Source organism: Scardinius erythrophthalmus (assembly GCF_964197995.2).
Source record: "Scardinius erythrophthalmus genome assembly, chromosome: 15".
Classification (NCBI taxonomy): Eukaryota; Metazoa; Chordata; class Actinopteri; order Cypriniformes; family Leuciscidae; genus Scardinius; species Scardinius erythrophthalmus.
In genome coordinates, this window is record NC_138235.1 from 10668919 (window position 1) to 10682249 (window position 13331).

Genomic DNA, 13331 nt, shown 5'->3' on the forward strand with positions numbered 1-13331 from the left:
AAAAGTGGACACCCTTAATTATGCAGAACTTTAAGGCTTAATATAATTTAAATGAATGAGTTATAAAAACATTCACCCCTCTCACAATTGTCATGAAGGGCAACATTAGCTGTATAGACCAAAGCCACTTCTTGCACCAGGCTGTAAACGTGTTTTTTTTCCTGCTGTAAAGTTGGGCATTTCAACATAGGGGAGATGCAGATTTGACTCACAAGTGGCCAGTTGTTGAATTGCCGTTTCATTCACTTCCATGTTGGTTTCAAGAGAGAGACAGGGAGGTTGCCGCTTGGTTTCAGCAGATCCCGGGACTTCACTGTATGATGGGTGTAGAGAACGTTTTCATGCCGACGAGCATGAACGGTAGTTTTGTCCTTGTAAAATAGCAGAGAATACAAAAATCCTGGTCGCCAAGTCTTCCATTAATAGTCTTCAATAGCCATAATTTACTATAAAACAGTATAATGATAAAGGTTTACATTTATTAGGAAAAAAAACAAATATACATGTAATTTACTTACCTATACACTTAGCCAACCACCTCTCATCCTCCTCATCCATCATGGTTTTGTGACCCGCAGTTCGTGCCCTCTTCTTAATGCGTTCGTCTTCAGCAATCTGGTCTGCCTTCCTTTTTACAGCTTGTTTCAAACGCTGTCTGGTGTACAGTGTCTCAGCTGCCTGTACATGGAAAATAGTACAAATGCTTAATACCACAACAGGTCATTATCTTGCATCAACAAAAGTGTAAATAACACTCCCATAATAAATTTAAGCTATAGTGAATGTCAACACATTACACTCAATGGGCATCATTATGAAATGTTTTTTCATAATGATGACCTAAATTTTTTTCACATTCTCTCATGACTCCTGCTGAAAGCTTCTCTCATTCTCTAGATCACCAACTCTTTCTGGAGTCCATCATCTGGAAGCTACTTGTATCTGCTCCGTCAAAGCGTCAACCCTGGCCTCCAGGTTCTCTATGCGGTGATCAAGCCTCTGGGAGACAAAGACCTCTGCAGCTGACTTGCTGGGCACCCACTTGTCCAGTCGTTCCTCAAGATCTTGCAAGAGTTGTCTCGCTCTCATGGTAGTCATGCCATGCCTTTTTTTCAGCACAGACTTACAGTGCAGTGGCAACCCTTTGATCATATTCATTGGTCATTGATTCAATAAGCCGGTGTATCTAGCGGAGAGAATAACAATATCAATATTGAGTATTGTATAAAAGCAGTGTAACACTTACGTTGTAATAGGCTGTGATACTTGGCACACAGATAAAACTGATACACTGACTTAATAGCGCACAGTTTCACTCATTTCTGGCATGTTTGAATTTCTAGAAACAATTCCATGATGTTGTTTTTGATGTTGTTTCATGATGTTGCATAGCAAAGTGTTTAATTTTGTATTTGCTGAGCTGCTTTTATACTAAATGCAAATGCTGAGGAAAAACTGTGCAGAGGTGTCAACACATCGCAGGGAACAGACAGGGCATGAAAGGAGAGGGAAAACAATCTGTATCTGTTTTATGGTAATATTGGAGGAACTTGTCAGTTTTGATGTGAAATAAAATGCACACAATTATCTCTCTCTGACACACACACACACACACACACACACATACACACTTTTTAATAATCTTAAAATGAAAATGAATGTGATCCCACAAGAGTTTTATATACGTAGATACATTTTAGGATATGTTCAATGAAATAACTGATTCTTCACCCCATTGCTCATGATCATATCATATCAGAAAACTGAGGCTGTACCTGGCATCCCTACAGACGTTTCTGGAAGTTGGTGTTATGAAATCGACAAATGAAAGTGAAAACATAAAATATTACAATTCCGTTGGGGGCTCAGCCTGAAAGTCCCCTTTCAATCTCTCTCACTCTAACCTGAATGAGTACGATGTAAATTCAGAATCAGCCGCAGCTCTAAAATGTTTTTTTTCTATGTACAGTAGGCTAGGCTCTGTGGACTAGGCCTACTCTTCTGTTCTGTGATACTGTGCTCCAGTCACAACGTTACACCAGAAACCTCAACAAAACACATGCAAAGTAGCTCAAAACCAGACTGTACCGTTTCAGTATTGACGTCCTCGATGTCTTGGTCATGTTTTTCGTCCTCGTCTTTCACAAGCTATAGGAAAATGTTCTCCATTGACGCCGACCCGTCGTCCAATATAATCCACTGCTTGCCTGTTCGTCTATATATTAAAACTGGTATCCCATATTCGGGACTCAGTATGCAGTCCCGGAACCAGTCTTTTTCGACTGTTTGCCTCTCGAAAAATTACGCAAACAGTTTGAAGGCAAAATCCATATCCAATACACCACATGGCTTGTCTTCATAGGGTACCAACAACTCCTCCAACACTCTCTAGACTCCTCGTAATTTTGTATCGTAAATTTTATGGTCTATAAAAAAAATCTGTTTCCTCACCCGACAGCGTCTGGAGTGAAACTCGTCGTTTTTTGTGCTTCCAGCTAGTGGTCTGTATTTTCGTCCTCAGCTGGTTGTGATCCATTTTGTGAATCTGTGCGTATTCACAAGAGCTTAAATAGCTCGTTGTTCACAATAAGCCTACCTGTGATTGTGGGGGTAGGGTCAGGTGTGGTGCATCATGGGGGTGGGGGATTTTTGTTGGGTCAGACCCATCTGCTAGCAATGGGGAGCCGTGACTGAGAGAGCTACATGGAAATATATGCACCAAACAAGCCGCTTTGAAATTTTGCTGTTTTCATGAATACAAAAGTTGGGTGACCCTCCCCCTAGACTAAAAAAAGACCTTTCCCTCAACAAAGAATAAAAAGACATGACCCACCCCTATTTTCCTCCTGTGGTCCATTCCATAAATACCGAACGGTCCCTTATAAGATGTTCTGTACAGAAGGTCACTGAAAAATCTTGTTTCTATTCTTAGATTTAACACATACTAGAAAAATGGACAAGGCACAAGCATCAAGCATCAAGCACAAGCATACAAAATCAACAATGTCTTTAAATTCTACTGGTTCATTATAGTTTGTAACAATCGGCCTAATCGGTAGCGTTACAAGAATAAATTGGGGCCAGATTAAACTGTGAGAGGTTTTCAAGTGTTTTAAAAGATGAGACGACAACAGAAATAAAGTGAATAAATTAAGTGTATTTACAATTTCCACAAGGAACTTAAAACAACACAATACAACATAGAAGCCTTAGGCTGTTAAAAAGAGTCCATTGGTTCCATACCATAAAACAGTCCTTAAGAGTCCTTGCGTGCTGTTTGTCCCAATGTGAAAGTGTCCACCGGTGTATATACAATCCAACTGTAGAGATAATCCAATGAAAAGTGATGAGGTTTGCTGGAATGGAAAGTCCTTAAAAGAAACTCCTCGATCCAGTTTTGGTCCTCTTGATAGAGATCCCGTTTGTTTGCCATGCTGCTTCATTTATGCTGGCTATTTCCTGTTTCCTGTCATGTGATTGCTCTAATATACATAAAATCATTATAATATATCGAGTGGTTAAAACATGTGTCATGTGTGACAGTGTCACAGGTTTTCCTGCAAATCACACGCTACTGCTCTCAATTTGTCTCTGGGCCTAAATGGCAACTTTTAAAAAGAATAATTTGCATGTTAGTAGCCATGTTTAACTCTTTCATAACAAACATCCTCCATGGCATTACAGCAAGCTCTAAAGGTGATGATACACAGGGAAACTGTTTGAGCAATGTTGCTAGGCAATGTTCTCATCAACAGGCAACCAGTTGAGAAACAGGGCCCATCTAAAGTATCCAGATAGAAATTTGTTGCCCATTCTCAATGGGAAAGTGCCCAAGCAACATTGCTCAAATAAGTTGCCCCGTTTATCATCACCTTACAAAAAGATGATAATCTTGTAAAGCCTTTATATCCTCAGGCTTTATGGACTTCCAAGAGAGCACTTTGTCCATGTATACTGAAGATATATTATCCAGTTTTAAATCGGCTCTTAAAACTTATTTATTCTCTCTGGCTTTTAATTAAGTCGCTTTTGATTGATTTTATATGATCTATTAAATGGATTAGATCGGGTGTAACGTGTCTATAATTGTATTTTGCCTTGTCTATTCTAATGCTTTTTATTTGAACACTGTAGCTCTGTACATCACTTTGGTGCAACTCTCAACTCTGTTTTTAAATGTGCTATAGAAATAAAATTTGATATTGACTTGATATTTTGAGTTTGTTTCCAAAATGTTCCTTGAGTAAGGCCTTGGCTTTCAGGTAACCCTGTGTGTAAGTCATGTGTTGACATCTTCTGACAAGTTATCTAGGTTGAGTGTACTGCTCAAGAAAATAGAAACAGTAACCATAGTTGTTTGCCCTTTTTTCCACAACCTTCTCATATGAACGTATGAAGCGTTGATATTGCAAAGGATCTCCACCAAAGGATTGAATATCTCTGAAAAGAAGCAAACAAAGTATTCTGTTGTTGTACCAACATGGCAGTGATTTAATTTAATTTGAAACAGGTACATCGCTACCATGGTTACCGAGTAGCTAACAGACTGTACCAAGTATAGTACCAAGTAGACTGTAATGGTGTTATGGACCTTGGTTGAAGCAAAGAGTGAAGCTGAGAAGTACTTTCCTTATTTCTTGCACCTCTTGTTGAATTATTAACAGACAGAAACTGTGACTCTACTTTCATTTCATTTCATTTCATTTCACTTCATAACGCTTTATTTGTCCCTAAGGGGCAATTATTGAGGCCATGTAGAGTCACGTAAACAATATACATAAAAACATCAACATTAAATAAATAATTACAGTGTACACAAAGTATATATTAATAAAACTCCACTACAAGTGGATACCTTAAAAACACAACTAGTCCATACCATAAATAAGAATAAATAAATACGTAATTATATGTATACGGAGTACAAAAAAAAAAAAAAAATTCACTAAGATTTCGACTCTCAAGTAATGGTTGAGAGTTTAAAAGCTGCACTGATTTTGGAACAAAAGTTGCCTTTTTGGAACAAAAGTTGCCTTCCTCCTTTGAGTCCTACAACATGGGCAACGAAGCCGTCGCCCTGAAGGAAGCCACTCAAAAACAGAGAACATGACATGTGAAGTGTCTTGTAAAATCCTTCCAGCCAATCTCAATGTTTGCTGATCACTTACAGTAGAAAGAGCCCTAATAGGGAGTCCAATTATTTTTGAACAGACTTTAACTGTACGCTCCAGACTATTTCTATTATGAAGGCTAATAGAATGAAACCAGCAGACAATAGAAAATGTAGTGACACTTTCAATGTAGTAGAACATGATAAGAATGTTCTTACTAACTCCAAAGGAATTAAGCTTCCTTAAAAGGTACTGCCGCTGCTGAAATTTCCTCAATATCTCCTCTGTATTAGAAGCAAATTTAAACAGGCTATCAAAAATTGTCTCCAGGTACTTGTACTCCTTGACAATCTCAATTGGTTTTCCATGAATAACAGTAGGGGCTGCCATAGCCATCTGCCTCTGCTTATTAGAAAAGGTTACCACCATCTCTTTGGTCATATTCACATTAAGTTCCAAACGAGAGATGTCACACCACTCAACAAATTTCTGAAGTGTTGGGCCATGATGCTGTGAAGGGCCTGAGAGCAGAGACAGTAAAACGGTGTCATCAGCAAACTTAATTAGATGACAATCAGGTAGGTTAGATCTGCAATCATCAGTATACAAAATGAAGAGCAGTGGTGAAAGGATACAACCCTGGGGAGAGCCAGTTGAAGTAAATAGGAGGTCAGAAAAGATGTTATTGACCAGCACTCGTTGAGACCTATTGGTCAAAAAATCAATTATCCATAAAATCATCTGGTCCTCCAGATGAAAACGACTAATACGTTTCTCAGCGAGAATATGTGGCTGTAAGGTATTGAATGCCGAAGAAAAATCAGCAAACAAAATTCTGGCTGTGGAATTAGGAGACTCAAGATGCTTATGAACAAGGTCTGTAATAAACACCTTTGCATCATCAACCCTTCTACCCGTGCGATAGGCGAACTGAAGTGGATCCAACTGTGAGTCGGTTACTTTAGTAATATAGTTTTTAATAATCCTCTCCAATGCCTTAATCACAAGAGAGGTGAGTGCAACAGGCCTCGTTTAGGGCTTTTATGGAACTCTTTTTAGGTATTGGAATAACTGTGGAATGTTTCCATAAGTGAGGGACTACACCACTAGCCATGGAGTTCTGAAACAAGGTCTGAAACCCCCACCAGGGGGTCCCCAAGCAAGTTTTTATTTTATTTTTTTATATTAATTAAATTAAACAAGTGACATAAATGAATGAATGGATTAATAATTCAAGACAAGAAAATTCTGATTTCATGATCAATATACCTGCTACAACTGCTGCTGTGTCTGCCAGTGTTTGAGTCATGCGCATAACCTCGCGTGCATAGACAATTTGTGCGCAAAGTCACAGTAATGTTAAGCCATGTCTCAAAAATTTGATTTGATCAATGATTTATCCTCTAAATTTAATGATATTCAGAACAGAACAGGGCTCACGTATCTCTCATTAGAATCAAAATGTTCCAACATTAATTTTGGATTAGGATGGTAATTAATAGATGGATTTGCATTAATAGATGGATTTGGATGGTAAACTATTCTTTATTATAGGCTTCTTTGTACTTCACCCACGTTCCAATATCAAGGGAAAAAATCATTCTCTTCACATGCGCAAAAATGTGGAAACATCACAGTGGAGCGGTGCTTAGGCTACGCAGCGCTGAATGGTACGAATTGTAGGCTACTACTGACTATTTAAACAGAGCAGGGTAATTTTTACATGTTAGGTTGACTATTTTATTATTATATTTTATTACGGCTATAACGAACAGGCTGCGATGTCAAGATTGCAATGCTGGAATATGTTTTGTGTGTGTGTGTGTGTGTGAGGCGCGGGCGTGATCGAACAGTGGAAACATAAAAAACATACTCCGTCATGTTCATACAAGACATCATTCAAACTGCAAAGTGTTGCAAAACGTTGGAGGATATTTTGCAATAAATGTTTTTTAATATGTTTTGTGACAATTTGTTTTCAGAAGTTTCAAAGAGTTAGTAAAAGAGTAAAGAAAAAGTTAAAACATTTTTATTTAAGTATCTATTTTTTAAAATGGTATCTAAGTATTTATTTTGTATTAATACATAACCTTATTGTATTAATTTATAATGTAACATTATAGCGTGACATTTGTGTCAATAATCGCCAAACAGGTGACTCCGTGTGGTGGGAGGGGGCCCCCAAATCAAATTCTGCTAAGGGCCCCCAAAAGGCTCAGGCCGGCACTGCTGCAACCTGAATGTGCTTACGGGCAGTGGGAGCAATATTAACTGCCGCCATACTCTTAAGACCCTGCCAGGCTGTATGGAGGTTCCCCTGAGTAAATGTTTGCTCAATCTGGTTTTTATATCTCAATTTAGCAGATTTAATGGCACGTTTAACCTCTCTATTAACTTCCTTTTTCTCAAACTCAGAGCCAGTGTAAAAAACTCTCTTTTTTTCTTATTTAAAATTTCCTTGAGTTCTTTGGTTACCCAGGGCTTATTATTGGGAAAGATGGTAACCGTCTTGGTGGGAATGATGTTATCCACACAAAAGGAGATATATGATGTCACTATGTCCCCTTGCTCATTAATATCACTTGACGAAGCTATGAGCATATTCCAATCAGTTATTTCAAAGCATCCCTTTAATCTATCGATGCTATCATAAGTCCATTGTTTAATAGCCTTTACAACCTTCTCTGTCCTCCTAATGACTGGCAAATAGGCTGGTGCGAGTAATACAGAGTAGTGATCAGAAGAGCCCAATGGTGGGAGAGCAATAGATTTATATGCACCTCAAATTGAGCCATAGCATTTATCTAGTATTTTCCCCAGACGAGTAGTACATGTAACATACTGTTGGAAACCTTTCAGAGGTTTTTCTACCTCACAGTGATTAAAATCACCCAGAATGAATTTGGGAGAATCTGGAGATATTAATTCCAGTCTATCTAAGGTATTCTTAATATGCTCTATGGCAGCATTTGCTCTCGGGTGTATATAAACCAATATAAAAAAAAGCTGCGGAAATTCCCTGGGCAAATAAAAAGGGCGTAAAGATACAGCCAAAAGTTCAATGTCGGAGGTGCACAACTTCTCCCTTACAACAATCGTTGGGCACCAGCGTGCATTCACATAAAAACAAACACCGCCTCCAAGCTGTTTACCCGTAGACTCACTGTCCCGGTCAAGTCTCAAGGGAGTTCCAAAGCCATCTATACATAAAGAGTCATCATTATCATTCTTATTTAGCCATGTTTCAGTAAATGCTAAAATGGAAGCAGTCCTATACTGATGCATATAGTTCACTTTAGCTTGCAGTTCATCAATTTTGTTGCGAAGAGAACGGACGTTGGCTATAATGACTGATGGGAGCAATCGATGTTTATATTTCTCCCGCTTGAGTCTAGCTCGTATTCCTCCCTTTTTCTTCCCCCTTCTCGTTACCTTCTTTTTTTCAGAAGAATCCCTCTGGGTAGACCTCTTACGTGTTATTTCCTCTGGAATCCTTTCTGTAACAATAACCTGGTGAGGGTGGAATTACAGCTGCAGCAGAAGATCCCTTGGATATACAGTACAAGTCGCAAATTATCTGGGAGATCATATCCAGTTGGCAGACCAAAAACGTTCTCCAGAAAACGCAAAAAGACCAATGACCAGAAAAGTCTTTTGTAATCCACGTGTAACCATAAGAACGCAATATCCTCTCAATATAACATGGACTGTCTTAATATAATCAAAATAGATGCACTTAGTATATAAACAAACAAACACCATAACAACTATACGATTAAAAAATCTATTAAATTACGTCACTCTACAAGCCACACGGTCGACCACATGAGCAGCGACCCGGAAGTAAAAAAAACGGGAGTTAAAAAAACGTTGCCACTGTCTGTCAACTTGAGCTGATGCCACTGTTATTGAAGTGGAGGAGATCATTTCATCCTTGTCCTTTTTTTTATTTTCTTACTTCCAAATGTATACTTTGTTCTGATGCATTTGAGATACTATCGGTTGGTTTGATCTCATCAATGAAATGCTCACAAGTCAATGCATTACATTCCTCACCTTGATGAAGAGTCTTTTGTACATTTGCATTAACATAAGAGGGAACAGCAGCAGGCAAATCCATCCATCTTCATCAGTTTTCTCTTATTAATCAACCTAAGTGGCACATACAACTTTTAAATGTATGTTTTAATCACTAACACAGATTGTACAAATCCCAGCACTGCATGTAACACACGACAGAAACTACGCACTTCAGGTCCACATTATTTATCCAAACAAATAGATTCACACTCCACATCAAGCACAACCAACCATAGTGTCTCCAACAGACAAGCAGCAAACAGATAAATAATAATCTGATTCACATACCGGTCCAAGTGCTATGCATCTCTTGTCCATTTCCTCTCGTGATCCACAACTGTGTTCCAGTGCAGGGCATGAAAGGAATATCCTTGAAAACAAAGCATCGTTTTCTCTTGACTTATATTAGCGGCATTCTGATAGCTACATAGGGGATAGGTAGTGGGATGGCTGACTTTTTTACACTCAGTTGTCATTTTCAACAAAAGGAAGACTGACGATCTTAGCTTGCTTTTGATGCAATACAGTCAACAGAAAGTTAGCTCTCGCCACTCGCCCCTTCCAACACTAGCTCAAACAATCCGCCAAAGGAAATAATAAAAAAACGGAAGTGATCACCTGTAGCCATGTGACAGTAAATAAACAATAAGAAATAACAAAGAATGAATGCTCCTACACATAAAATGAATGCAAATGCACAAGGTTTTGATATAATTAAGTTGAATGTTAACCAGCCCAATGCTGCAGGGGGCACCAGGAACAATCACGCTTGGAATTGGAGCAAATGTGCCCAGCGTGCAAACTTCTTTGTTTTAGTGCCTGATAAATACTGGTCTAATTTAATGGAAAAATCATATAAGCTGATGTGTTCATAAAGATACTACCCCTTTTTCTTGTAGAAACTAAATCAATTCAAAACCTATTTGAACATTTTGAAAATAACAATAGTGATTTCTCAACCGGAATCAGACCACACTAAATGTGCCCTGTGTGAAAACACCCTTATTCATCTTTGTTTTTGTGTCTGATAAATACTTGTCTGGTTTAATGGAAAAATCATATAATCTGATATGGTTTTAAAGATACAGCCCCTTTTTCTTGTAGAAACTAAATAAAGTCAAAACCTCTTTGAACATTTTGAAAATCACAACCAACCAATGAGTGCACAGGAATGTTAACGAGCAGGTCCTCTGTCACTAATTTCACTGTAACAAGAAACCCAGGTGATGAAAATCTGTTATTTTAAAAGCCTTGGCTTGGAGCCTGTTTTAGAAAGTATAGATAGATTGGTGATTGTTTCATCTGTAATCAAGATGGCAGTTTCAAACTTTATGTTTTTAGTATTTATGTGTCACCAACTGGTGCTCAATGGTAATGTTGTTTTCACCTCAATGCAATGTTTTAAATATGCTATATATGTATGTAACTTTCTCTTTTTTTTTAACCTTACATATTTTTTTTCAGGATTTGCTTTTCCAGTTGGGAATTATTCATTGAGCAAAGGTTTGTAACCCTTGTATAGTGGTTAACAATGCTTTTCTTTACACTATGCATAGTTAACTTTTACAAGGCCTGATGACTTCTTGTATTAAAGTTAATAATACCTTTTGTTTTCCAGATGGCCCCTTGTGTTTTCTTCGTTTGAACAAACAAAATCAAACATGGCCAGTGGTAGTGAAGTGTAATATAGCTGTTCTGATGTCTTTGCAGAATGCATCTGGGGTAACTGTCCAAACAGGTGACACTTTATCTTTTTTAAAATTATTATAACTACTGATGCTATGAGGTTGATATTGACCATGAGGAAAGATAATCTCAGCCTTTTTTTAATACAAATTTTCTTTTTCTACTCCCTACTGGGGTAGATGGGAATTGGACAGAATCCAGCCAAGTCCCTGCTGAGGTTGATGGGAAGTTGAATGAATCCAGCCATGTCCCAGTTGAAGAGTCTAGACCTATCCCCTCTGAGGTTGATAGAAAGTTGACTGAGACCCTCCCTGTCCCAGCTGAAGAGACCAGCCAAGTCCCTGCTGAGGTTGATGGGAAACTGAAAGAATCCAGCCATGGCCCAGCTGAAGAGTCTAGACCTTTCCGCAATGAGGTTGATTGGAATCTGACAGCATCCAGACAAGATCCCGCTGAGGTTGATGGGAAGTTGACTGAGACCCACCATGTCCCAGCTGAAGAGTCCAGCCATGTCCATGCTGAGGTTATTGGGAAGTTTAAAGAATCCAGCCCTGTCCCCACTGAGGTTGATGGGAAGCTGAAAGAATCCAGCCATGTCCCAGCTGAAGAGTCTAGATCTAATCCTGCTGAGGTTGATGGGAAGTTGACTGAGACCCACAATGTCCCAGCTGAAGAGTCCAGCCATGTCCATGCTGAGGTTATTGGGAAGTTTAAAGAATCCAGCCCTGTCCCCACTGAGGTTGATGGGAAGCTGAAAGAATCCAGCCATGTCCCAGCTGAAGAGTCTAGATCTAATCCTGCTGAGGTTGATGGGAAGTTGACTGAGACCCACAATGTCCCAGCTGAAGAGTCCAGCCATGTCCATGCTGAGGTTATTGGGAAGTTTAAAGAATCCATCCCTGTCCCCACTGAAGTTGATGGGAAGCTGAAAGAATCCAGCCATGTCCCAGCTGAAGAGTCCAGACCTTTCCCCAATGAGGCTGATGGGAAGTTGACTGAGACCCGCCATGTCCCAGCTGAAGAGTCTAGAGCTAACCCTGCTGAGACTGATGGGAAGTTGACAGAATCCAGCCAAGTCCCAGGTGAACAGTCCAGCCAAGTCCCTGCTGAGTTGGATTGGAAGTTGACAGAATACAACCATGTCCCAGGTGAACAGTCCAGCCAAGTCCCTGCTGAGATGGATTGGAAGTTGACAGAATCCAGCCATGTCCCAGGTGAACAGTCCAGCCAAGTCCCTGCTGAGATGGATTGGAAGTTGACAGAATCCAGTCATGTCCCAGGTGAACAGTCCAGCCAAGTCCCTGCTGAGATGGATTGGAAGTTGACAGAATCCAGCCATGTCCCAGGTGAACAGTCCAGCCAAGTCCCTGCTGAGATGGATTGGAAGTTGACAGAATCCAGCCATGTCCCAGGTGAACAGTCCAGCCAAGTCCCTGCTGAGATGGATTGGAAGTTGACAGAATCTAGACATGTCCCAGGTGAACAGTCCAGCCAAGTCCCTGCTGAGTTGGATTGGAAGTTGACAGAATCCAGCCATGTCCCAGGTGAACAGTCCAGCCAAGTCCCTGCTGAGTTGGATTGGAAGTTGACAGAATCCAGCCATGTCCCAGGTGAACAGTCCAGCCAAGTCCCTGCTGAGTTGGATTGGAAGTTGACCGAATCTAGCCATGTCCCACCATGTCCCCACTGAGGTTGATGGGAAGTTGACTGAATGCTTGTGCTCTAAAGTCTCATAGTAGATTTGTCCGCCTCTACATCTGCCACTTTCAGAGCTCATTTTTAGTCAATAAAACCAGTTATCTTTCTCAAAGTGCTGCTTAAAAAATAATAATAAAAAAATGGCAACACTTTACAATAAGGTTCATTAATTAACATTAGTTAGTGCATTAACTAATAAATTCATTTGTTACAGTATTTATTAATCTTTGTGAATGTTAGTTAATAAATATCCAGGGGCTTGTTTTAGAAAGGAGGTTAAGTGAAAACTCTTGAGTATGTTAACCCTGAAATGAGGGAAACTCTGGGTTTTCCATTTCAGAATGGGAGGTATGTCAAACCCTAGAAAGCAGAGTAAATCAAGCCCGTTTCTGAAAGATAGGTAACTTGTACTCTGTACTCATTTACCATGGTAACTTACTTTGTGAACCAAACCTAGTCGGGAGCAGGTTTTCTTTGGTAAACCCAGAGTTTTTCTTATGTAATAAATGCATCTTGATTTAAGAATTTTTAGATATTTTGACAGGAAACAACAAAAAAAGGCAAGTAAGAAAAGAATTTTTGTAGTTTGTTCATTCTTTCAATTTTCTATCATCGGAGATGCAAAGCACATTAGTAAGGCCACTGTTTCAGAGTGGGAAGGAAAGTTTTTCTGAGAGTTTTTGTGTTTCCCGGACACAAACCTGTGAGATCCATCAAAGAAGAGATTCAGGATTGCAGGTCAGTGGTGGAGAAATC

The 13331-nt window shown here is 39.4% G+C and overlaps 1 protein-coding gene across 4 annotated transcripts in view; it reads left to right on the forward strand.

Annotated features, from left to right (window-relative positions):
• LOC308703345 (uncharacterized protein) overlaps positions 1-12851 on the forward strand; it is a 39624-nt gene extending 26773 nt beyond the window's left edge. Inside the window, exons 1-5 of one of the 4 annotated variants that reach the window (XM_081386761.1) lie at positions 10426-10562; positions 10656-10694; positions 10810-10929; positions 11057-12091; positions 12158-12851. In XM_081386761.1, coding sequence (XP_081242887.1) covers positions 10505-10562; positions 10656-10694; positions 10810-10929; positions 11057-12091; positions 12158-12567 — 1662 coding nt within the window. In that variant the 5' untranslated portion in view covers positions 10426-10504 and the 3' untranslated portion in view covers positions 12568-12851. Of the gene's footprint in view, positions 1-10425; positions 10563-10655; positions 10695-10809; positions 10930-11056 lie in introns of those variants that run through there. The other 3 variants (XM_081386762.1, XM_081386759.1, XM_081386760.1) reach the window with 3 other exon arrangements.
• The last annotated feature ends 480 nt before the right edge of the window (positions 12852-13331 follow it).